The 25465-nt window shown below is 52.1% G+C and overlaps 4 protein-coding genes across 7 annotated transcripts in view; 1 reads left to right on the forward strand and 3 right to left on the reverse strand.

Moving 5' to 3' along the window:
• The window catches only part of GALNS (galactosamine (N-acetyl)-6-sulfatase), a 62204-nt gene extending 55162 nt beyond the window's left edge, over positions 1 to 7042 (reverse strand). Inside the window, exons 1-2 of one of the 2 annotated variants that reach the window (XM_064160122.1) lie at positions 6938 to 7042; positions 990 to 1113 (exon numbers count right to left, since the gene is read on the reverse strand). In XM_064160122.1, the coding sequence (XP_064016192.1) occupies positions 990 to 1113; positions 6938 to 7042 (229 nt within the window). The remainder of the gene's footprint in view (positions 1 to 989; positions 1114 to 6937) is intronic. The other variant, XM_064160123.1, reaches the window with a different exon arrangement.
• A 73-nt stretch (positions 7043 to 7115) lies between these two features.
• Positions 7116 to 10815, forward strand: TRAPPC2L (trafficking protein particle complex subunit 2L). The gene is made up of 5 exons (XM_064159779.1): positions 7116 to 7177; positions 8150 to 8322; positions 9579 to 9666; positions 9782 to 9861; positions 10642 to 10815. The coding sequence occupies exons 1-5, from the start codon at positions 7145 to 7147 to the stop codon at positions 10685 to 10687; spliced, it is 420 nt and encodes a 139-aa protein (XP_064015849.1). The 5' UTR covers positions 7116 to 7144; the 3' UTR covers positions 10688 to 10815.
• Positions 10816 to 11715: 900 nt separating this feature from the next.
• On the reverse strand, positions 11716 to 17671 carry PABPN1L (PABPN1 like, cytoplasmic). The gene is made up of 8 exons (XM_064160124.1): positions 17609 to 17671; positions 16457 to 16631; positions 15835 to 15943; positions 15293 to 15357; positions 14704 to 14810; positions 14503 to 14590; positions 14241 to 14389; positions 11716 to 13514 (listed from the first exon to the last, which is right to left on the reverse strand). The coding sequence occupies exons 1-8, from the start codon at positions 17626 to 17628 to the stop codon at positions 13475 to 13477; spliced, it is 753 nt and encodes a 250-aa protein (XP_064016194.1). The 5' UTR covers positions 17629 to 17671; the 3' UTR covers positions 11716 to 13474.
• A 759-nt stretch (positions 17672 to 18430) lies between these two features.
• CBFA2T3 (CBFA2/RUNX1 partner transcriptional co-repressor 3) overlaps positions 18431 to 25465 on the reverse strand; it is a 34103-nt gene continuing 27068 nt past the window's right edge. For all 3 annotated transcript variants that reach the window (XM_064160126.1, XM_064160128.1, XM_064160127.1), the window contains 4 exons: positions 24640 to 24835; positions 24447 to 24515; positions 24098 to 24288; positions 18431 to 22941 (listed from right to left, as the gene is read on the reverse strand). In XM_064160126.1, coding sequence (XP_064016196.1) covers positions 22642 to 22941; positions 24098 to 24288; positions 24447 to 24515; positions 24640 to 24835 — 756 coding nt within the window. In that variant the 3' untranslated portion in view covers positions 18431 to 22641. The remainder of the gene's footprint in view (positions 22942 to 24097; positions 24289 to 24446; positions 24516 to 24639; positions 24836 to 25465) is intronic.

Genomic DNA, 25465 nt, shown 5'->3' on the forward strand with positions numbered 1-25465 from the left:
ATTGCAACATTTAAGGCTAAGTTTTCATAGACCAGGTTGCTCAAGGTCTCATCCAACCTGACCATGAATATTTCCTTCCAAGCTTGAGGCCTGTAGATATATATAATAGGAAGCAAAACCACAAAATTTACTGCTTACATCTATGTTTTCATAGACTCATTTAGGTTGGAAAAGACCTTTAAAATCTTCCAGCCCAATCATAAAGCTTGCCTGAAGAAAAGTTAGGTAGTAGAGAAGAGCAAGCTGTCCAGCTTTGCCAGTATGAGTCAGGTCCTAAGAGCAGGGAACATTTAAACAGATGTTTAAGTTGAAGTATGTGCAGCACCACCACTGGACAGCACATCTGAAATGCCTTTTCTGAGCAAGGACATCATCAGTACACTGCCAAAAAATGAAAGGCCAAGTAAAAAGCTCTTGATCCCCACTTTTGTTTCAGTTCTTGGCTATCAGAAAAAAAAAAATAGCCCCACACAGACAAAGATAAAACCAACAAGGATAAAAATATCAGTCTCTTCCAGACCCAAATGCTTCTTTTATCTCTCTTCCCTTCCCCAGGAGTCCTGCAAGTCACCAGGGTCAAAAGCAGGACACAATCTGCTGCCATTCCTCACACAAGAGTCTCAGTGAAGCCAAAGGAATCAGACAAATCATGTACAGGCTGCGTTCAGCAACAATTTAGATACTGCTTTGGCTGTTTATCCCAAAATAAGATGAGAAACCCATAATGACCGAGCCTGTAAGGTGAAAAATCCTTTAGCTGGGCTGATTTGATCACTAACCCAGGGCTTTGCATGAGCTGCAGATTCTAGTTTTTTTCTAAACAAAACATAAATAGAGAGGAAAATGCAAGATCAACGCACCACATCCAAACTCTGCCCCGAGGGTAATCACTAGTTTGGTTGCTAGGTCACATCAGACGCTGGCCACCGTCCCAATCTCCTCAGAAGGTGGCATGTTTACATGCTAGCTTCAGTCTCAGGTTTACTTACATGGAGAGCAGAGAGGGTTGGCAGTATAAAAATCCAAGAACAGCATCCCTTCGGAAGCCATCTGGTCTAGGTTAGGAGTTTCCTTAGAAGGCTCCCCGAAAGCACCTAAATCACCCCAACCCATCTGTAAAAAGAACACACCACAAGATGTACTTTTAACTCTTCCACGAGGAGGATGCTGCTGGGTCCACATCACTTTAACTGTGTCCCTTCGTTTCTTTATTTCCCATGGTGCTCATCATCCTTTTTGGGGGGGTGGAAAGTTGGACATGAACTGGCAATGGGCACCCTCAGCCCAGAAACCAGATGGTCCTGGCCTGATCCCCAGCAGTGTGGGCAGCAGGTGGAAGGAGGACATTCTGCCCCTCTGCTCCACTCTGCTGAGATCCCACATGCAGTGCTGGGTCCAGCTCTGTAGTCCTCAGCACTTGGGAGAGACATGGACCTATTGGACCAGGGCAAGAGGAGGCCGCGACAATGATGAGAGGGCTGGAACCATTCTGTGCGAGGACAGACTGAGAGTTGAGACTGCTCAGCCTGGAGATGACTTCAGGGAGACCTTCTGGTGGCCTTCCAGTACTTAGAGGGGCTGATAAGAAAGCTGGAGATAGGCTTTTTAGCAGGTCCTGTTGTGACAAGACAGGGGCTGACGATTTTGAACTAAATGAGGAAGATTTAGACTGGACAGCAGGAAGAAATTTTTACTGCTGTGGGCTGTGAGACCCTGGCCTGGGTTGCCCAGAGAGGTGGTTGATGCCTCATTCCTGGATCCATTCCAGGTCAAGTTGTCTGGGGCTCTGAGCAGCCTGCTCTCACCGCACATGTCCCTGCTGACTACAGAGGGCTGGGCTCTTGAAAGATCCTTTCTAACCCAAATCATTCTGTGATTTTATGATCTTCCTGGGGCTGACTGGAACACTTGCCACAGGATTCTGCTTAGGGAATACTTCACAAACACGATAAAAATTATCTTCCATAACCCCCTGAACCCATCACACCTTTCACTGGTGAGGAGGAAACCGAGGCACATGTGAGATTAAACAGCTTGCTAGCAGAACTGAAGCACTTGCATGAGAGCTGTGTACAAACCCTGACACCTTCACTCTTGCTCAAGTGCCCAAAACCCAGGCAAAGATATCCTCAGGGTCGTGCAGCTGCAAGTCTGACCCTGCAGCCCCTGGACCACTGCCTCCAGGACTCCATCCCAGCCTACTGCATCTGTCTGTAGACACAGAACTAGAAACTCAACAGCAGTGCAGCAGGGAAAGAAAGAAAGGGCTTGTGTTAAAAGCAAGCTCCAGAGAGAAATCTGTCACAGGCATCACTTGTCAATTGGCTCATTTGCATCACAGTCGTTTCACCTTGTGTCTTCCTCCTACCTCAGAGAGGTCACACACCAGGAGAACCATAAAATTCCCATCACCTTGTCTACATTGACTGCTAGAAAAACATTACTGGTAATAATACAAATAAAATTAAGTGACTTGAAAGCGGAAGATTCTAGAAGGGAACAACTTAATGAGCAGTTAGGCACTGTGGTTGCTAGAGATTATATTATGCTTTTAAAAAAAGGCAATGGCTTCCTTTAATGCAGATGCTTATCAGGTGAGCAACTGACAGAGAGGGTGGAACCTATCAAGATCTTTAGGAAGCCATCTGTCTGGTCCCATTTGAGGCTCACATTCCCTCTGCAGCTGTGTAGTTTGGAGAAGCAAAGCGTTGAAGAGCTGCAGAGCTCGCTGTGGAGGTTTGACCAAGGAGCAGTTTAATGGTACCACCTGACGCTAGGGTGTGAACTGAAATGGATTCAACAGCGTCACCCCTGAGCTCTGCATTCCTCAGTGTGTTTGTCAACAAAGAAGAACAAAAACCAGAATGTTGTGTTGCTCTAACATGCAATGACAGAGTCACAGAAGAATGATTTGGGCTGAAAGGGACCTTAAAGATCATCTAGTTCCAACCCCTCCTGCCATGGACAGTGACACCTACTACACCAGGTTGCTCAAGGCCCATCCAGCCTGGCTTTGAACACTTTGAGGTTTGGAGCCTCCACAACTTCTCTGGGCAATGTGTTCCAGTGCCTCACCACTCCCATAGAGCAGAATTTCTTCGTAATGTGTAATTAAATCCAACTGCTTCCAGCTTGATGTCATCACCCCTCATCCTGTCACTCCACACCTTTGTAACAAGGTCTTCTCCAGCAACCCACTTCCAGCACCAGAAGGCTGCTCTAAGGTCTCCCTGAAGCCTTCTCTGCTCCAAGCTGAGCAGTCCCAACTCTCTCAGGCTTGCCTCACAGCAGAGGGCTTCCAGCCTTCCCATCATTGTTGAAGCCTCCTCTGGCCCTGCTCCAACAGGTCCGTATCTCTCCTGTGCTGAAGACTTCAGAGCTGGTCCCAGCACTGCAGGTGGAGTCTTATCAGATCAGAGGGGCAGAATTCTCTCCCTTCACCTAGTGGCCATGCAGCCTAGGATTCAGTGGCTCCCAAAGCTCAGATGGCCTGAAAACCCATACTTACAAGGTAATTATCTTGTCCAGAAGTGTAGGAACACTCTGAGAACAAGTCCTGCTGAGTTGGCTGAATAGGAGATAAGAGCTTGCCCACCCTTCAAGTCACACACTCACTCTCATGATCTTTTTGAGCAGCTTGAAAGAGCACAGAACACATTTCAACTACAAACACACTTGACAGATGAGATGAAAACACCTGAAAAGAAGTAAAACATGAAGATAGCAGCACCTTGAATGTGTTAGAGTCAGTGACTATGTTTCCTTACCCACATGGCTGAGATTGTTACATGGTGTAGAAGCAAAAAGACTTTGAGTTAGAAACAAATTTGTGATCATTTTCACTCTTTAATGATTGAGGTTTGGGAGGTTGTTTTCTTTTCCCATTTTACAGAGCAAAATTTAGCAGAATCAGTTTTATTCTTGTTTAGTTCTTCAGGAGATAACTTTGAGCTTCTAAAACATTTCCTGTAGTTCCCTTGTTTGCATTTGTAGCTGCACTTCGTTCAGCACTATTTCAACTACCTCTCTTGCAGCTGCTAGAGGATATTGCCATAGTTATTTTTGTAAGGTACAAACCCAAGCCTTAAGACCAGAATGATTCTGTCAAGGTTTGGTTTTCACCAAGATACCTTGTTTCAACCAAGGACTGAGGTGTCCACTCCTCAGTCAGGAGTGGATGGTAAGATGATTAGTCTCCTACCTAAGTTTAGATTCCTATGTAAGGAACCATTAAGGTTAGAAAAGACCTCCAAGATCACCAAGTCAAACCATTAACCCAGCACTGCCAGGTCACCACTAAACTGTACCTCTCAGCACCACAACTCCACAGCCATGAACCTCCTCCAGGGATGGGGATTCCATCACTGCCTTGGGCAGCCTGGGCCAGGCCTGGACAACCCTCGAGATGGAAGAAATTGTTCCTCTTGTCCAACCTAAATCTCCCCTGACACAGCTTGAGGCCACTTCCTCTTGTCGTGTCACTTGTTCCTTGGGAGAAGAGACCAATCCCCACCTGGCCTCAACCTCCTTTTAGGAAACTAGAGCACCAGAAGGTCTTCCCTTAGCCTCATTTCCTGCAGGCTGAACAAGCCCAGTTCTCTCAGCTGCTCCTCACAAGACTCGTGCTCCAGAATCTTCACCACCTTTGTTGTCCTTCTCTGGACAAGCTTCAGCACCTCAATGTCATTCTTGAAGTGAGGAGCCCAAAACTGAACCCAGCATTTGAGGTGCAGCCTCATCAGTGCTGAGTAAGTGCCAATTCCACCTTCCCTGCTTCTGATACAAAACCTGGAAAGACTCAAGGACAAAAGCAACTGAGCACAACAGCTTTCTGTATAGCTTACTCAAATACTCCTGCTGATTTCAAACTTTTCCAGATCACCATATCAGCCTTCGAGCTGTGCCTGAGTCACTGAGCTGGAGACATCTGATCATGAATCACAGCACAAAGCCACTCACATTCCATTCTACAGACACTGGGAATGGATGTAGCACACAGCTGAACAGGGAGACCGTGATGGTAGCATCATGCCCATCAAGGAATCTCTGTTCTGCAGGAGTCAGTGAGACAGAGCTCTGAGGAGCACAAACAAGTGCTCTCAAAACACAAGCCTTGTCAGGCCCAAAACTAGCCCTTGATGTGAATTTAGGATATCCAGAAGACTTTGCAAGACAAGGCTCACAGAGAATCAACGTGACAAAACCTCTGCCTCAGTAGCAACACAGATTTGGACCCAGCCCACATGACACAATGCTCCTGCGAGCTCGAAGACCACACCACAGGATCCCTAACGTGCTGCACATGCACCAAGAACCAACTGCCCAGACATGAACAGAATGGTGTTGACAGTGGCCCTGGCAAGCACCCATTGCCAGTCTGGGAAAGGGTAGGCCTCCACAGAAGTGATTCAGAGTCCAGAACCCTTCTGCTGTGAAGATATGTGAGAAAGTTGGGGTTCTTCAGCCTGGAGAAGAGAAAGCTCCAGGTGCAACCTGCTTGTGGCCTTTCGGTACTTAGAGGAAAGCCAGAGTTTTGAGCAGGATCTGTCGTGACAGGACAAGGGGGAATGGATTTGAACTAAAAGAAGTTTAGGCTAGATGTAATACTTTTTTCATGCTGAAAGCGGTGAGACCCTGGCCTGGGCTGCCCAGAGATGTGCAAGGTGCCCCCATCCCTAGAACTACTCCAGGTCAGGTTATCTGAGGCTCTGAGCAACCTGCTCTAGGTGCAGATATCCCTGCTGACTGCAGTGGAGTTGGTCTAAATGACCTTGGAAAGTCTCTTCCAACCCAAACCAGTCTGCATTTCTATTCTATGATTCCACCAGACTCAGAACCTCACCTCAAATAGCCCAAACTCCTCAGACATCAGCTGATCGTTTCTAGCAGTGGCCCTGCTGGTGCTGAAACCTGCCAAGCATCCACTCATAGAATCATGGAATCAAGCAGGTTGAAGAGACCTCCAAGCTCATCCAGTCCAACCTATCCCCCAGCCCTAGCCAGCCAACTAGACCATGGCACTAAGTGCCTCACCCAGGCTTTTCTTGAAGACTCCTAGGGTCTGGGAGAAGGTGGGCCACCACAGGACCACACTTTCACCCCAATGACAAGCTCCCTGTGCCGCCAGTCCCCAGCTTCTGCCACCCACAGTGACCTCTTCCCGGAGCTCAAGTTCACAGTATCACACAGTATTATTAGGATTGGAAGAGACCTCACAGATCATCAAGTCCAACCTTTACCACAGAGCTCAAGGCTAGACCATGGCACCAAGTGCCACGTCCAATCCTGCCTTGAACAGCTCCAGGGACGGCGACTCCACCACCTCCCCAGGCAGCCCATTCCAGTGTCCAATGACTCTCTCAGTGAAGAACTTTCTCCTCACCTCCAGCCTAAATCTCCCCTGGCACAGCCTGAGGCTGTGTCCTCTTGTTCTGGTGCTGGCCACCTGAGAGAAGAGAGCAACCTCCCCCTGGCCACAACCACCCCTCAGGTAGTTGTAGACAGCAATAAGGTCACCCCTGAGCCTCCTCTTCTCCAGGCTAACCAATCCCAGCTCCCTCAGCCTCTCCTCGTAGGGCTGTGCTCAAGGCCTCTCCCCAGCCTCGTCGCCCTTCTCTGGACAAGCTCAAGCATCTCAATGTCCCTCCTAAACTGGGGGGCCCAGAACTGAACACAGCACGCAAGGTGTGGTCTAACCAGTGCAGAGCACAGGGGCAGAATGACCTCCCTGCTCCTGCTGGCCACACCATTGCTGATGCAGGCCAGGATGCCACTGGCTCTCTTGGCCACCTGGGCACTCTGCTGGCCCACCCGGGAACATCTGTCTCCTCCACCCCAACGCCTTCCCTCTCGAAGCGACTCCTCGCAGCGACCCTCGCCGCTGAGCCGCCGTGCAGCAGGTGCTGCTCACCCCCCACCCCCCGCGGGCCCCACTCACATCGTCCATGAGCAGCAGGAGGAGGTTGGGGGCCGCGGGGGCCGCGCCGGGGCCCAGGGCCCAGCACAGGCAGAGGCAGAGGCGCGCGAGCAGCGCCCTCGCCATGGCAACGCCGCCCGCGTCACGTGAGCGCCGCCCGTCACGTGCGCGGCGCGGGTCACGCGCGGGGGCGGGGGGCGGGGCCGGGGCGGCGGAGGCGGGGCCAAGATGGCGGTGTGCATCGCCGTGATCGCCAAGGAGGTGCGGCGGGGACGGCGCTCCGGGCCGGGCAGGCGGAGCGGGGGCACCGGGACAGGCACTGCGCCTCGGCGAGGGGGCTGCACGGGCACGGCGGCGCCAGCTGTGGTCTAGGGGCCCGGGGGAAGAGGGGGAGCGGGTGGAGCTAGGGGCCCGGGGGAAGAGGGGTTAAGTGGAGGTGTGGGACCGGGGGGAGGGGGGGAGCGGTGGAGCTGTGGGGCTAAGGGGGGCACAGAGGGGTTAAGTGGAGGTGTGGGACCGGGGGGAGAGGGGGAGCGGTGGAGCTGTGGGGCTAAGGGGGCACAGAGGGGTTAAGTGGAGGTGTGGGACCGTGGGAAGAGGGGGAGCGATGGAGCTGTGGGGCTAAGGGGGGCACAGAGGGGTTAAGTGGAGGTGTGGGACCGGGGGGAGAGGGGAAACGGTGGAGCTATGGGCCCGGGGTAGAGGGGCCTGGCCCTCGGAGTGTAGGGCATGAGGAGGACAGTGGGCCAGGTGCGGCTATGGGGCAACGCAGAGCCTTGGCAGACGCAGGCGGAGCAGGGCAGATACTGGAGGCTGAAATGGACTAGGGAGGGGGCTGGGGCCAGGGCAGAGGAGGGGGCTGGGGCCAGGGCGAGAGTGCCCTCTGGGGTCTTATGGACCTGTTTCCAGGAGAGGAGAGGGATTTCCCGCAGAAAGAGCTGAGGACAGGCTTTGCTGCGGGGAGGGGCACCGGGTCAAGCAGTGGAGAGACGTGAGCCTTATACTCTGCCTGGGCAAGTGAGTCTCCTGTTACTAGCGTGGGGTGACAGAGCTGCCCACAACTGCTGCAGGCTGTAAACAGCGGCTGTGCTGCGGCAGCTGTGAACGTGAAAGGGTTAAAATAGCTTACCTCTGACAGCAGGAGCGGGTGAAAGCGCTGTCGGGGCATCAGCTGTCACACAGAGGAGTGGCTGGGTCCCGCTCAGCGTAATCTGTTCTCCTCCTCCTCCTCAGAACTATCCTCTCTACATCCGGAGCGTTCCAACTGAGAATGAGCTGAAGTTCCATTACACTGTGCACACCTCTCTTGATGTCGTGGATGAGAAGATCTCTGCCATGGGCAAAGCTCTCATAGATCAGAGAGAACTCTACCTGGGGCTCCTCTACCCCACTGAAGACTACAAGGTGTATCTTTTGCCACACCATTGTGTGTATTTGTAGGCTCTTGCAAGGGACTCCACATGTGGGGAACATCTCTTTGTTCTTGGTGCCATACTGAAGACAGCTGCAGAAAGTACACAGGCTTGGTCCCGGAGCAGTTTGTCACATCAAGGTTCAGGTTTGGTGCCTTGGTTGGTTCAGCAGCTGCTTCATTGCCCAGCCAGGGGGTGTAAAATTTCACCTTTAGCCAAAGTGAGGAAGAGCAACATGTGAAGAGTGTCTGGTGCAGCCAGAGTTAGAAACATAGAATGGTCTGGGGTGCAAGGGACCTTTAAATGCCATCTAGTCCAGCCCCTGCAGTCAGAAGAGACATTTGCAACTACATCAGGTTGCTCATAGCTCTAAATAACTTGACCTGGAATGGTTCTCCCACCTCTCTGGGAAACCTGGGCCACCACCCTCAGCAGAAAAAAATCCTTCTACCCAATCCAAATTTCCTTCCTTTAGTTTAAACCATCACCCCTTGTCCTGTCACAACAGGTCTTGCTAAGTCTGTCTCCAGCTTTCTGATGGGCCCCTTTAAATACTGAAAAGCCACCAGAAAGACCTCCCTGTAGCCTTCTCTTCTCCAGGCTGAACAACCCCACCTTTCTCAGCCTGTCCTCGAAGCAGAGGACTTCCAGCTATTGTTGTGACCTCATCTGGCTCTGCTCCAAGAGGTCCATGTTGACTTTCTGATTTGTGGTTAATTGGTGAAGTCTCAGGTCAGGTCACACTGGCTGATAGTAGATCATCTCCAGATTTCTGCTTCAGTCTCCCAAACAAGTAGAATATAGAATCAACCAGGTTGGAAAAGACCTCAAAAGATCATCCAGTCCAACCTATCCCCCAGCCCTGTCCAGTCAAATAGACCAAGGCACTAAATGCCTCACCCAGTCTTTTCTTGAACACCTCCAGGGACAGTGACTCCACCACCTCTGTGGGCAACCCATTCCAAATGGTTCTTAAGAGAGAAACCCACACTAAGAGAGAGTGTTGAAAGCTCCATCTGAAAGTGCAAAGCCTGACTTAGTGAGCAAGCCTGGCCTGGAGTCATCAAAGGTGGCAGAAGCCAGATAGCAGTGGGACAAGTTCTCCCATCTGCTTTTGCTTACCTTACTTAGTCCTGGTTACGTGCTGGGCACAGTGGGATCACCACATTTCCTCTCAGCTTGCTTCTCTGAGGCCACCCCAGCTGCATTTAGTGTCTTTGCCAGGCTCTGGTACCTTGACAGCTGCACAGATACGGCTACGTGACGAACTCCAAGGTGAAGTTTGTTATGGTGGTGGATTCCTCCAACACAGCACTTCGAGACAACGAGATCCGCAGCGTAAGTGCAGGAAATGGGAGCACAACTTGCCACTTCAGTGCTTTTGTTACTTCCACTTACTCATGAAGGGCTGGGAGGCCACAGAAATGCTCACTGAACTGCAATCCCTTTTCAGATGTTCCGAAAGCTGCATAATTCATACACAGACATCATGTGCAACCCCTTCTATAACCCTGGGGACCGCATCCAGTCCAGGTAAGTGGGTGGCTCATACCTGATGCCTCTGAGCTTTGTCTTCTTTTTGATCTTTGCCGTCCTTCTGGAACTTCCTCTGATGTAGTAGGACCAAGAGCAGAGTCCCTCTGGTTGGCTATTCAGCTGTGCTTGCTCTGGCTTGCTGAGAGGAGAGTAAATCTGCTGTCTTGGGCTATTTGCTGGGCAACGGAGGACTGATAAGTCTCAGGAGAAGATACAGTGAACTCCTTCCCACCTCAGAACTGGTGTTAGGAAACACTGATTCAAGAAAATCAATTTGGGGGGAGTTAAAAAGCCCTGCCCATTTCATAGGGAAATAGGAAAATAGAGGTAAGGAGAGCAGGTTAAGAAGTGAACAGCAGCTCTCAGGGCAACCTGGTCCAGTGCTTAGGCACCCTCACAGCAATTTTTCCTTATGGATCTTAGAGAACTGTTTCAGTTGGAAAAGGCCTTTAAGTTACTTTATACCTTGCTGAGGCACTTACATAGAATCAGCCAGGTTGGAAAGGACCTCCAAGATCATCCAGTCCAACATAGCCAGAATAAAACCTGTGCTTCAGTTTAGAGTCATTTAGGCTGGAAAAGGCTTTTAAGATCTAGTGCAAGTTCAAGTCTGAGCTTAATTTAGTCATTATTAGCTCAGCAGATCTTGCTGTAAAGCCACATGTTCAGTTGAGGGAAAGCCAGCTTGTTAACCAGTTAGAGGCATCATTTGCCACCAGAGATCTGCACAGAGCTATCTGCTTCTTTTGCTCCTCTGTGTTTTCTGTCCTTCTCCAGGGCTTTTGATAACATGGTGAACTCCATGATGATGCAGGTGTGCTGAAGCTCTGCTTCGTCCCTTCTGAGCCCTGAGAACCTTGCCCCTGTACAGGAGCCTGTTTACAAAGTGATGTAAATATTGTCTGTAATATTTTATGTGTGTTCTTTGTAAAATAAACCTGACACCTGCAAGGTTTGTCTGCATTTTTACTCCTGCAAACACAAATTGTTGAGCTTTTATGCCTTCAGGTGAGAGGGAGCTCTTCAGGCAGGTTACCTGTGTCAGAAGATATTCCAGCTGCACTGAATGCACACTGAGAGACCATAGAATAATTTCAGTTAGAAAAGACCTTCAAGATCAAGTCCAACCATTAACCCAGCACTGCTAAGGCACCACTAAACCATGTCCTTCAGCACCACATCTACACTGCTTTGAAATCCATGCAGGGATGGGAATGCCATCGCTGCCCTGGGCAGCTTGGTCTAGGCCTCAATGATTCTTTTGAGGAGGAAATTGTTCCTTGTATCCAACCTAAACCCACCCTGAGGCAGTTTCCTCCAGTCTCATCACTTGTTCCTTGGGAGAAGAGACCAGTGCCCACCTGGCTCCAGCCTCCTTTCAGGGAGTTGTAGAGCCAGAAGTTCCCCCCTCAGCTGCCTTTTCTCCACGCTGAAAAAACCCAGTTCCTTCAGCCACTCCTCCAGCTGCTTGGCTCAGCCCAGACTAACCTCTATTAGCATCTCCTCCCTGTTCTAATTAAACCCAACCTAACTGATAGCAGGTACTCAAAAGAAATAAAACTACCCTAGAATAACATATCCCCATCTTCTGGAGCACTTCTGCTCACACTACACAAGGCTGTGCAGCCAACCAGTGCAGGCACCGAGCAGCTACTCACTACATTCCACATCCATTTACTCCTGATCCCACAGGCAGCAGTGTTTGCTTCAGGTGCCTAATCAGTTAAAAAAACCAACAAGAATAAACATAAAATGGATAAAATACAAACTTAAAAGTGGCTGCCCAGCTCCAAAAGACACAAGGAGCCTGGAGCCAGCCTGGTCAGCACCAGGGTGTCAGCTCACTGCAGATGAAGTTGGCACAACAGGATTCATTTATTTTAAAAATAAGTGACATTTACAACAACCTCCTCAAACAGAGTTTAAATACAGTTAAACAACAACATGCTGCCAAACGAGGGGGAGATGAAAGCCCTCAGCCCCTCCCCGCCCTCCAAACAAGGCACAGCTGCACACTGTTCCAAAAACATCTTCACATAAAACAATCTGTGCTCTTCACTCTCCAGAGACACGAGCTCAGCATCTCCTCTTCCAAGAGAGTCCAAACACTACCCCACCCCCCCCCACCCCCAAAAGTCAGTGTTGTTAAAAGAAAATGAAGTCTCAAGAACTTCCAAAAGCTACTAAATTAAACATTTCATGCCCTAGAAAAATCCAGTTTAGTACTCCAAGCCTAAGGGTAGCTCAAGTTCCTGGGCTGTCTTAGCAGCGCGCTGGGCAAAGTGCAAAAGCAACACAGGATGAAGAGTTAAGGCCCCAAGCTTTGAAAAAAATTGATATCTTAAGGAGGGAAAAGACAAAAAAAAGGTATCATTGAGGTGTTTAGCCTGGCAATGCCTCCTGAGCTGTGAAAAGCTGCTTTAGGAGTCAGTCATATCTGCTGCAGCTGAGTTAGAGGAATCCTGACCAAGGATCCCAAAAGATTAGTGTGAGAATTACATAATAAAACTGGTTTCAGAGCAGAACTTCACACAGTGATGCTGCCTGCAGCTGTCCCCTCTTCATCATCAAGTTCTTCCTTTAAAAAGGAGCAATTTGAGGGCTCAAACAGCAGAAAGGGGCAGTTCCAGGCAGCACTTGTTTCCCAGTACCCAGCCCTTGAGGTGCACCTTAATGCTGACCCTCTAGTTCAGCTGGGCTCACCCCATCCCCAGAGGAGCCAAAGTGGGAATGGTGATGGGAGGAAAGGGAAAGATCAGACCAAATTTGCTAGAGATAAAACACGTTGGCAGCACTCTCTGATCCCTGTAGCTTTGGAATAAAACCAGGAGGGGATTCAAGGGGGGGTTGGGCTTCTGCAATAAAGGGAAAGAGTTTTGTGACACCCAAAGACAGAGAGGCTCCCAGAGAAACATCAGCAGATGCTTTCCCTTTCCCCAAGATGTACGGTAACAGCAGTGAGCTAAACCAGACTCAAAACATCCTTAGGTTCCACCCTCTTCCCAAGAGCAAGGTCAGAAACCCATAAGGCTGCTGAAGCTCCCCAGCAGGCATATCTAGAGCTGCAGCCCAAGAACTTGTTTGGAAGAAAAGTCTTTGGAAGGGTCTTTACAGTCTTCTCACAAGAGAAAGCAGCACACAGCTCTTGCAGAAACAGCTGGCAAAGCTGAAGTTGCTCCACAGGCTTCAGCAGGGCAGGTCTGCCTTTGTGGTGGGGTGGTGGAGGACACATGGACACCTCAAAGCCAAACAAAACCCCCCAGCACAGCTCTTTTCTATGGGATGAGGACTGATGGTCTGGGAGAGCTCTTCCCTTCTCAGGATAGGATGTTCTCTAGAATGAGGCTGTTCTTGAAGGAAGCTCAGTCCCCCAAGGTGAGCCCCTCCTGGGATGCTGGCAGGGATCCAGCTGCTGTGCAGGTGGATTGGATTCATGCCTCCCTCCCACAGCCCAGCACGCAGCTGCCTGATCAGTAACCCTCATGGCCAGGCAGATGGCATTTAAAAAAAAACATCTTTTTTTTGCTTGGTTTGGCATGTTTTTAACTCTTCTCAGTTCTGTCTCCTTACTTCAGTCCTGTTGGCATCATCAGGGGCAGTCCAGTCCTTTCTAGTATGGAAAATACCAGGGCAGCAACCTTGCTCGACCCCTAAACAAGAACAAAACCAGCATCCTAAACCACTGGGATGCAGCCAGATGCTCTTCCACCTCTCCAAGAGCTGGGACTCCCCTTCCTACCCCAGCTACACTGAACTCCAAAGAGATGGGGAAGCCAGCCAGACTGGAAGCACAATGACCACCCACTCCACACCCAAGTTCCTGTGGGGACAAGGGGACAGCAGCAGATTTCCAGGTGTTTCTCCCATCCCCAAAGCTCCTCTTCACTTCCTCCTGCAGTGCCAAAGGGATCAGGGCATCACTGAAGCTAATCCACAGTGAGTTCCCAGACAGGAGCAGTGGGAGGTGTGCTGGAAAATAGCTCCAGGCCTGGGGATAGGAGGAATGCCAGGACGGCAACAAGGCTGGCTTTGTTGTGACATCACTGGTTGCTCATTGCAGTCCTTCCTTCCCGCACCTGACTGCCCACAGTCCCCGAGGTGCTTGTGTCCTAGCTGGGCTGGCCACCGAGCTCCTGTTGACTTCACAGACACGGAGGTGATGCTAACAGCATGTGATGGGCAGGAGAGGTTTCTAGCACAAGCTTCCAGGAGGACAGTCCTGCCAGAACCCTTCTCTGCCCTCCCATCCAGGCCAGAGTGAGAAGTGCAAAGCTAAGCACAGCCAGAGCAAAGAATGGTTATCCCCATCCCAGGGACACCCTCCTCCACAAAGGGCCCCCCCAATACACAAGGAAGCCCCCAACCCAGCCACTCACCTGTACGTCCTCCCTCGCACCCTTGGGTGCTGCTGCCCTCCGTAGTAGCCTCCTCGCTGAGCCAACCCTCCCCGGGCATGGAAACGACCCCGGTAGCCCCCTCGGTCGGTGGTGCTGATGCCTGGCATGTTGGTCCGCTTGGGGAGCACCTGGAAGGCAGGAGATGGCTGCTGCAGCACCAGTTTGGCACAGCCCCACACGCCCGGGGCAGGGAGGGAGGGGTGAGTGGGTGCAGCAGCCCAGGGCCTCACTCAGCTCCCACCTTAATGACACGGCCTCTGAACACGCTTTCGTCCAGCTCCACCGCAGCCTTCACCGAGCTCTTCTCCTCGAACTCGATGTAGGCATACCTGCGAGGGGGCAGCGTGAGCAAAGCCTCCGCACGCCTCGCTGCTCCCGAGGGCGGAGGAGCGCCCAGCAGCGCCCCCAGGACCCCTTCCTCAGCCCCTGCACGCACACCCACCCTTTGGGATGTCCTGAGAACCTGTCGCAGAGGATGGTCACCCGATTGATCTGCCCACAGCTGTTGAAGTGAGACTCCAGCTCTTCTGCTGTGCCCCCGTAATCCACCTGCAACGACAGCGGCACTATCTCCAGCACCAACAGCCAGCCTCCCTGGCTTGCAGGTCTGCATTAACACACAGCCGCAAGAGGCAAAGAGCCTAGCCGACCACGTTCACACCTGCCACCTTCTCACCATCTCCTGAGGTTCAGAAGACCCTTCCAGCTGAATGCTCCAGCCTGGAAACCTAAATCCAAGAGGCAGCTCCCCCCCAGCTTCAAGGGAACAATCAGCATCACACGACCTGCAGCTTCCAGTGGGATATTTTGGGGAGCTGACACTTGCAACAGATTATCTGCAAGTGGCTGAGGATCACAAGCAGATGCTGAGCCACATTCCTAGTATGGGCTGGGCAGAGGAGAAGCATTTGGATGGGACCAGCCAGGATTGAGTGGAGGGGTGGATGGGTCCCTGTAATAGGGATCTCAAGTGTAAGTCCAGCTGGGCCAGGAGCAGCAAGGTAGGCTCTGCTCCAGGATTTTCCACTTACATTGCCCACATAGATGGATCTCTGGTCAACTTCCATTTTCTCCTCAGTTGTCTTTGGGAAGAGAGCTGCAAAGACAAGGAGTTGTGCTGGGTGGAGTCACAGGCAACCTCTGCCAGATAGACATCTGTCCATGCAGGGCTGCTCCCAGTATGGCCAACACCAAGGTGACCCACTGCAAAGTTCCTCAAGTCCCTGGTCACATGTAGGCATGCCCAAATCCCCACATTGCTGCTTTCTCCATGTCCTTGCCTCATCTCCACAAAAATAAACAACACCAGCTAACTGCTCTACTGAGGCTGTTGGTGCTAAACTCAATTACTTAACACAATTAAGTTCAATTAAATTAATACACTGCATCTGGGTCTGCACAGATAGCAGCTAAGAGGCCTGCATTTGGACCATGCCATGCTTGGGACTCCATCCCTCACCCACCTCGTGTGTCCAATTTCAGGCTGCCCAGAGAAGCAGAGCCACGTGCTCTGGCTCCAGTTGTCACCCTGTGTCCCAATGGTGTCACAGAAGCATCCAGAAACAGCACACACCTGCCTCTGAGCTCATGATGAGGTGGCTCTCAGCTTCCAGCTGCAACTCCTTCAGCCTCTCATCCTCCTTCTCCATCTCCCTCACTCTGGCTTTGATAGCCTCCAGCTCCTGAAAGCCAAACCAAGGCTTGTGTGAGCAGCAGACAGAGCAGGGGCATCCTCACCCACAGCTGGACCTTCAAGTGCTGCATTCCCACCAGCAGTGCCCTTAGGCTAGGGATAAGGGTGGGCTGGGCACTGGGGACACCAGCCTGTCCCACAAAAGGTGAGCTCAACTCCTAGCTCCAGTGGGGTGCAAAACCAGGTAATTATTTCCTTTCCAGTGCCTGCTTGCAAAGCTAAAGGTGCCCCAGAAGCACCAGAGCTGCTGGAGAGAACTGGAGATTTAAGCTGGCAGCAAACTGGAGCTGTGCTCAGCCAGGCAAACATCCCTGCAGTGAAAACTAAAGAGCAGGAGAGTGACAATTTCATCTCCAGCTTCTCAGCTTAGGGATTTTAGCATGAAGGGCTTCAAGATTAGTTTATTCTTGATTTTTGGAATAACTTGAAAAGAGGTGCAGAGAATTTCCCCTTTCCTTAGGGAAAAAAGGAGAAGTGATTCCAAACTGAGCTAGGCACTCACTGGGTCAGGCACAGCCAGCTCCTCTGCACTGTCCCCTTTTGGGTGGCTCGGGTCCAAGTCTTCATCTGCAGCCTTCAGCAGAGTTGCCATCTCTGCTGTGTCCCAGGGTGCCTCCTCCCCTGCCATGGACGACTGGTCCTGCCACCAGATCTCTGAAGTGTCCAGGAAGAGAGAACTGGCCAAGAGCAGGGGTAAAAAGCCATTTGATAAGCACAGTTTCATAGCCAGGCAGATATTCATCACAATCACAAGCAAAATGCTGGCTAGACAGAGATTTTAAGGGTGCTTCCTGCAGAAGGATGCCACCAAAGCAGCTTTGGAGCAAGACCCCAGAAATGCAGGAGTGAGGGCTGCTAAAGCTCTCTCCACACTGAGCAACTTCCCATCTCAGGAAGACTGCAGAAGGGACCTGGAGGCAGCTCCCTCTGGATGGAAAAAAAGTCCCAGGTGCAAGCACCACAGTCAGGTGGTCAGGGAGGGGAAGAGGAGGCAGAGCCTGAGCTACCAGGCTGCAGAGAGGGAGTAGGAGGGAGTTGAGCATCAGCAAATAAAAAAAGGCAAATGCACACACTTCCAGCCTTGGGCTCTTGGTTTGAGTCCACAGAGGGACAAACACTCCTATCCCCGAGGGGAAACAATCACATTGTTTTTGCTGGAAAAGACCTTTAAAATCACCAAGTTCAACTACTATCTAGTTCTACGACATCTGGTGCTAAACCATATCCCTTAGAAACACATCTCTGCAGCTTTGAAACACCTCCAGTGATCAGGATTCAACCACCCCCCTGGGCAGCCTCTTTCAGTGTTTGAGAACACTCCCAGAAAAAAATGAACACATCTTCTAATGTCCAACCCAAACCTCCCCTGGTGCAACTTGAGGCTGTTTCCTCTTATCCTATTACTTGTTCCCTCAGAGAAGAGGCCGACCCCCATCTGGCTCCATCCTCCTCTCAAGGAGTTGCAGAGAACAAGGTCTCCCCTCAGTCTCCTTTTCTCCGGGCTGAACAACCACAGGTCCCTCAGAGGCTTCTCATGAGAGCTGTTCTCCAGGTTCCTCTCCAGCTCCCTCGAACCCTCAGGGCCGGTCCCTCTCCACCACCCCAGACCTCGCCCCCAGCCCCGTACGCACCTCGCCCCCAGCCCCGTACGCACCTCGCCCGACCCGCGAACATCCTTCGCCGCCTGCGCGGAAGGCGCCACGTGCGAATTTCCCGCCACCACGTCGCGCCTGTCCCGCCCCCGCGCCACTTTCATACATCACCGACCAATCAGCGCCGAGAGGCGCCGCCAGGCCGCGCCCCCTTGCGGCAGGGCAGGGCAGCAGACAGGTGCGAGCCGGGGGGGCGGCGGTGGGGACGCGAGTCTGCCCCCGGGGAGTTCCTCCGCGTTTGGGGACGACCTTCCTCGTGTGTGAGCTGCACTGGGGGTGCTGGGGAGCGCAGCCGGCTCCCTGCCACGGGAGGATGCAACTTCTGCAGCCGGGAGGGACATCAGGAAGAAATTTTCCCCCGTGGGGGTGGTGAGGTGCTGGAGTAGGCTGCCCAGAGAAACTGCGGAGGCTCCAAGCCTGGAAGCTTGTTTCGATGGGGCTTGAGCAAGCTGCTCTAGTAGGAGATATCCCTGCCCATTTCAAGGGGCTGCAACTAGGAAAACTTTAAGGTCACTTCCAACCCAAACCGTTCTATCTACGCTTCCTTGAGGACAACCCTGAATGTCCCTTGCTGTGGACACCCCTCCTTAGAGCTGCCCAACCCAAGGGCTATAATGACCCCTAGAGACTTTCACTACCAGTCTGGGTGTGCTCCTGTGTGAGCTGCCCCAGGTGATGCTGCTTTAGCAGAGGGGTTGGACTCGATGATCTCTGGCGCTCCCTTCCACTCCCTACCATTCTCTAATTCTGAAGTTGAGGATGCAGGGTGCTGTCAGGAGAGGGGATTGAGAGAGATGAGGGCACCCAGGCTCTGAAGCCTCCAATTGATATTAAATTGTCTTTATTACACAGATACAGAGTTAAGAACAGACATAACCTGAATCATAAAGTTTACATCTTTCACAGGTCAAACATACAGTACACGTAGAGAAAGCGGGGAACAGCAAGGGGAGGGGGGACGGCATGCCGAAGGAAAATCCTACCATGTCATCTCTCTGGGCTGACCTCCCCCCAAAACCCACATGGAGGGGCAGGGCAGGCTGCCACTGTGCCCAACTGGCACTGGTGAGGAACTCTGGTTTATCACCCCCATGCCCACCTGGTGCTGGTGAGTGGGTCTGGTTTCCAGCCCTTCTGGTGAACCCCATGCCACCCTAAGTGTCTCCATCCCCAAATCTGCCATGGTAACACTGGGCCCGGGGTACTGGTGCTGCCCATGCAGCCATAAGCAAGATGGGGACAGTGGCACAACACCTTCCTCTCAGGGCTGTGGCATTTTCTGGCATTGGAGGAGCCCCCCAGAGCTGCCATCATGGTGGGGACACCCCAACACAGTATCTGGGACCTGGGAACAAGGTGACATCTTGTCCCCAGACTAAAACCCACCAGGATCCATGAGGACACCTCTAGGAGAAGGGGGGTCCTGTCTGGCTCTGAATGAGGGCAAGGAGAGGCTGCAAGGGGCTGTGAGGGGCTTGGGCAGTGATGGAGCAGAGCCCAGGCAGGTGTGGGACTCCCATGCCAGGGTGTCCAGCCCCACTGGTGCATGGTACTTTGGTTTCAGCTGGAATTTTGGATTGGGAACACGAGGAAGGAGCTGGAGAGACCCTCACCCACCAGGGATTAGGCCCTAGTACCATGCTTGGCACCAGAGGGGAGACACATCTCTCCTGCCACCTCCTTCAGCCTGGTACCACAGTCAGCACTCAGGGCTCTACCTCCCTATAGGGAGTTGTACCTTGCCAGGCTGTCCCCAGGCCATCAGCACTGGCCCCAGCCATGATAGTGGGGATGAAATCCACAAAGAGGTGCTGCAGGTGGCCACAGGGTTCTGATCTGTCAGAGGACTGTGACTGGTGACCTTGGCATCCCATGTCCCCAAGTTGCCATACAGCCACCAACATGTCCCTCTGCCACCAGCACCATGCGGCTCATCCAACAACCATCTCTCAGGATGCCACAAAGCCACCAAAAGACACATTATGGGCCATGTGTCCCCTGGCCTCTGATGCCCAAACACCATTTTGGAGAGAAACCCCACTGAAGCACCCATCACTCCCTGGCCACCATGGTTCCCTCCATGTCCAAATGGCTCTAGCCCCACAGCCACCCCACCACTGCCTTCCTCCCACCACCACTATTTTTATCTTTATTTATTTGGGGAAATATTACACTTTAAAGCTGTCATTCTGGTTTGGATGACTGCTAAAGCTGTGCCACCTGTCCCCTCCCTCCCTCGGCTTTGGGTTTGAATGCAAGGTTGGATATTTGTCTTAGTAGTTAAAAAAAACCAAACCAAATAAAAAAGAAAGAAGTAAAATACAAATTAAAAGCAAACCAGAAGGGAGTGGAAACGAGAGCAGATGCTGTGGGGATGCTCTCGTCCATGATTTCCTGGTGAGGTGGAGGTAGAGAGGCAGAGCCCTGGTGCAGAGAGGGGCCAGGGACAGATGGGGACACACGGGGACACATGTGGTGGGAAGGGCAGGGATGGGATGGATACCCCCAGCAGGTGCATCTGCAATACTCTTATATATTACCTCTTCTCAGGAAATGTAAGAAAAATAGACAATATCACATATGTCACACCATAAATAAAGTGAATGGCCGCTCAAGGGGCACCTGGGCAAACTCCCAGTCTTGGGAGCCACCAAAATCCCCCTGGAGGGGATGCACCGAGACCTTGGGGTGCACAAAACCCCACCAAGAGGATGCACCAAGACATTGGGGTGCACAGAACCTGCCTCAGGGGATGCAGCAAGGTCTTGGGTTGCATAGAATGCTCCTGGTGGGAATACAATGAGATCTTCAGTTGCACAGCACCCCCCTTGGGAGATGCACCAAGGTCTCAGGGTGCACGAAGTCCCCCTCAGGGGGATGCACAAAAGCCTCTTGAAAGGATCCACCAAGACCTTGTCATGCACAGAACCCCCTGGGAAGGATGCACCAAGGTCTCAGTGTGTGCAGAAACCTGCAGCAGGACTTAGTGCCGGTGGCACGGGGCTGGTACCATCACTTTGGGGGTGTCCAATGCACCGAGCCCCTTGCCATGGCACAGCATGGCACAGCCATCACAGTAAATAACTGCAACTGGTCCTCTGGGTGACTGGCACCACCACGGTCCTGGCCCAAACCCTTTCTTCCTCTTCCCCCACTATGGAAAACACACAGGATGGATTTTTGCCAACACAGAAAACCAATGGTTCCTCTGAGCACTCACTTTCTGCTCACCTCCAGCCCCCTGCCCCATGCCACAGCCTCCAGCCCCTCCTCATCACCTTTTTATTTGGCAAATGTCTCTTATTATTATCACTATCATCATCATCATTAATAATAATAATAATTAATTTTTTGGACCTCTGCAGAACACTATTTACATTCACATTAATGGACAGCACTCCTGCCCCAACCGGGGCTTCCCTCCTCCTCCTCCTCCTCCTCCTCGGAGCTGGGGGACTTTCCGTATTGCACTCCTGTCCTCTGTGCTTGGTACAGTGAGGTGACAACCGCAACACCATCAGCATCAGCCTTGGCTGCCTCCTTGGCCAGGGGGGAGCTGAAGCTCCCTTTCCTTTTTCCTTTTTCCTTTTTTTCCTCTTTCCTTTTCCTTCTCTTTAGTTTTTTTTTTCGTTTTCCTCTTTAAAATCCTTGCAAAATAAATCCGGCGTGGGATAAATCCAAGAGCAGCCCAGCAGTGAGGGGCTTGAGGGAGATGGGGGGAGTCAGGCAGAGAGGGGTTGGGGACATCCAGCCATGGGCAGCCCCCCGACGACTTCGAGAAGGGAGAACCCCAAAAATCTGTCTTTTTATCTCTTTTATTATCCTCTTTTTCCATTCTCTTTTCCCAGGGTGGCGGCGGGCGGAGGTAGAGACGTGCCAGCTCCAGCTGCGCCCACCCAGGGCGATTCTCAGACACCACCTCCCCTCCTTCCACGCACGCCTTGTGGGGGAGCTTCTTTTATTAAACCTCCCTCCCCCAAAAAACCTCCCCCCCAAAAAAAACCCTTTTTTTTTTTTACTCTTTTTTTTTTTTTGCTTTATTTGAATAAAAACTCTTTAAAGCCCCTGGGGGCGCATCCGTCCAGCCTTGCAGGGAGGGGGAAGGAAACGACAACAGAACGAAACGAACTTTGGCAGTGGAGAGACGTTTGGATCTTCCTTGGTTTTGGATTTCCTTTGGAGCAGAGGTGAGTCTGGTCTGTTCTTGGCTAGCTAGCAAAGGTAGTTACAGGTGAGGAGCGTCCGTCACGCGGGCTCGACTTGGCGGAGTCTGCTTTTTGGATTTTTCTTTTCTTCTTTGTGTTTTGCTTTTTTTTTTCTTTGTGTTTTTTTTTCTCTTTGTGTTTTTTTTTCCTTTCTGTTTTTTTTTGTTCTTTTTCCTGTTTTTTTTTTCTTTTTTAAAAAACTCTTTTTTATCTCTTTACAATTTCTTACTTAAAGCCAGAGTCCGACGTTTTCTTTTTTATTTTCTTTATTTTATTTTTACCCAAAAAGAGGGGGAAAAAAAGGCCAAAACCACACACACCAAAAAAAAAAAAAAAAAGGCTGAGATTAAAAAAAACAATGATAAAAATTTCATTTCTTCCTTTTTCTTCCTTCAAGCGACACCCATGGCAGAGCCAATGTGGGTCAGGACCTGGTTTGGTATCTCCCTACATCATTGTGTGGTGTAGCTGCAGCCATGCAGCCACATCCCTCATCCAGAAAGACAAAATTGGGAGGGGGGAGGGGGGGAAATAAAAAAAGAGGAAAATCCAACAAATACCACCAAAGAAAAATCCCAACCCTGAACCACAATTCCCCAATCAACTGAAGAAGGAAGAAGCCAAAACAAAGACCGAAGAGAGAACAGAGAAGACCGTTATTTGCCTGAACTCCACTTAAAGCCCAGTTTGAGAATCCATGAGGATTATTTGTGAGAGCTAGAGAGGTCGTTTCGGAGGTCACACGAGTCAGGTAGCTGAGGAAATTGCACCCTGTGCAGTCTGAGTCTCTTGGAGAGCGGCGGTAGCAGCGGTGGTGGCGGTGGCCAGGCTCAACGGGACGCGCTCTCCAAGGGAGCCGGTGTCGCTGGCGTGCCGGCACGGGATGCGGCCGCCGAGCCCGTCTCGCTGGGGCTGCTGGCGATGGTGGCCATGCCATCGGGCTGGCACGGACCTGGTGGTAGCCCCACGCCAGTGGTGGGGGCGGTGGGGGCTGGCAGCCCCTGCAGAGTCTGCCCACAGACATGGTGATGCTTCTCCCAATCCTTGTGCTGGCAGAAGGAGCCGCAGTAGCGGGCGGTGTTGCAGCCGCTGCAGGTCTCGCTGGCCTTGCGCCCACAGTTCCAGCAGCTCTGAGGACAGGTGAAGGCAAACCTCAGTCCTGGACTGTAAGTCCTAGTTCTGGACCATGCACCCCGTTCTGAAGCACACCTCCCTATCCCGGACCACACACACCTATGCTGGACCATTTATTTCCATCCCAAACTGTGCTCCTCTCTCCTGGACCATACACCCTCATCCTGGACCTTGCACATCATCCCAGACCATGCTACTCTATCCTGGACCAGGCATTCCCATCTCTGACTGTGTTCCTCTGCCCTGGACCATGGTCCTCCCTGGACCATACACCTTCAGTCTGGACCATACACATCATCCCAGACCATGCATCCCCATCCCAGACTTGTACCTGTGTCCTAGACATTACCTTTGACCATGTACCTGCATTCCAGACCGTGCATATCACTCCACACCATGCACTCATATTCCAGGCCATACACATCATCCTGGACCATGCATATCATCCCAGACCATGCATCTGTGTCTTGGACCATACACATGCATTCACATCACAGAACATACATCTTCACCCTAGACCATGAACCCATACCTCCAACCATGCAGATCATCTTGGACTGTGCATTGATATCCCAGATCATGCACCTGCACCCTGGACCATGCCTCTCCATCCTCGTCACAGACCACACATCCCTACCCTGGACCATGCACCACCATCCCAGACTGTGCTTTCCCACTGTGAATCATGCACTCCTCTCCTAGGGTGTCCCTCATGGACCGTATTTCTCGATCCTAGACCATGTATCCCCATCCTGATCCATACACATCATCTCAGAGCATAGAATCATAGAACCAACCAGGTTGGAAGAGACCTCCAAGCTCACCCAGTCCATTCTAGCCCCCAGCCCTATCCAATCAACCAGACGACAGCACTAAGTGCCCTATTCAGTCTTTTCCTGAACGCCTCCAGGGACGGCGACTCCACCACCTCCCTGGGCAGCCCATTCCAATGCCAATCACTCTCTCTGTGAAGAACTTCCTCACCCTTCCCAGCTCAGAGCAGGCAATGCCCTCTTCTATCTGCCCCAGGGTGCTGCTGCAGCTCCCTGCCAATACCCATGCCCACACACATGCCCACACACACATGCCACAAACTCAGCTGCAAAAGCAGCAGATCCCAAACCCTCTGTGGTCACCAACCCTGTTCCCCACCTCGCTGGAGTCCTCCTGCTGATTGATGACAGTGAGGGCATCCTCAGAAGCCTGGCGCTTGGCCTCAGCCAGGGCTCTCTCCATCTTGGCCCTCTCCGTCGTGATCAGCTCGTGGGCTTTCCGCTCGGCATCCGACACAGCCTTCTGCAGCTCGGACATGGCCTGGCGCTTCACCTCGTTCACAGCTTCTTCTGGAAGGAAGGTGGCCGAGCGTAGTGTGTTGACACCCCAACTCCTCACATCCTCAACTGCAAACCCACCCTGATCCCCCTCCCCCATTCCCACCAGCACCCTGACAGAGAGCTGGGAGGGTATGTGGCACACCGACGGGTGCCCACCACACACTCACCAGCCTTCCTCCAGATCTCTTCTGGCATGTACCCGGAGAGGGGCCGTGGTGTGAACTCCCGGTGAGCATCTATGAAGGAGACAGGGAGAGGATGCTATTAGGAGGTGCCATCCCCTTGGGACCACCCCCACCAGCAGCACCGGACCCCTGGCGGAATGGCACAGGCACCCCGGGTGGCCCCGGGGGTCAATACCTAACTGGGGAGCCTCGGAGGTGGAGGAGCTGTTGTGGGGGCGTGCCGAGGGGGGGCTGCCTTTCTTCATGTCCTCGGCGTCGCTGTAGCGCCGGATCCAGTGGTTGAGCTCCTCACGGTCAGCCTCCTGGCACCGCCGCAGCACCGTCAGCGACCGCCGCGTCTTCTCCACCATGTCCATGATGCAGTTCAGCAGCTGGGGGGTGGAGGGGCAATGTCAGCGTTTAGGGAGGTTCTGCAGCAAGCAGCTGGGAGGCCCTGATGCTAGGGAAGGGATTTGACCTGTGCCCATGCTGGTGTGCTAGTCTGGATGAGGAGGTCATAGAGCCATGGACAGGTTTGGGTGGGAAGGGACCTTTAAAGGTCATCTAATCCAACCTCCCTGCAGTCAGCTGAGACATCTGCAACTACAGCAGGTGGCTCAGATCACCAAACGACCTGACCTGGAATGTTTCCAGGGACAAGCATGGGGCATCTCACACCTTTCTGAGCAGCTTGGTCCAGTATCTCACCACTCTCATAGTCAAGAATTTCTTCCTGAGGTCCCATTCAACTTCACCCTCTTCCAGTTTAAACTACTACCCTTTGTCCAACAGGTCTTGGTTTAAAGTTTCTCTCCATCCATCTTTCTCATAAGCCTCTTTTATATATGGTTAGGCTTAAAAAGGTTTTCCTGGAGTCTCCTCCACACTGAACAACCCCAACACTCTCAGCCTGACCTCACAGCAGAGGGGCTCCAGCCCTTGGATCATTGCTGTGGCCTCCTCTCCTCTGTGGCCCATATATCTCCTCTGCTGAGGACTCCAGAGATGGACCCAGCACTGCA

Source organism: Pogoniulus pusillus, chromosome 20 (genome assembly GCF_015220805.1).
Source record: "Pogoniulus pusillus isolate bPogPus1 chromosome 20, bPogPus1.pri, whole genome shotgun sequence".
Classification (NCBI taxonomy): Eukaryota; Metazoa; Chordata; class Aves; order Piciformes; family Lybiidae; genus Pogoniulus; species Pogoniulus pusillus.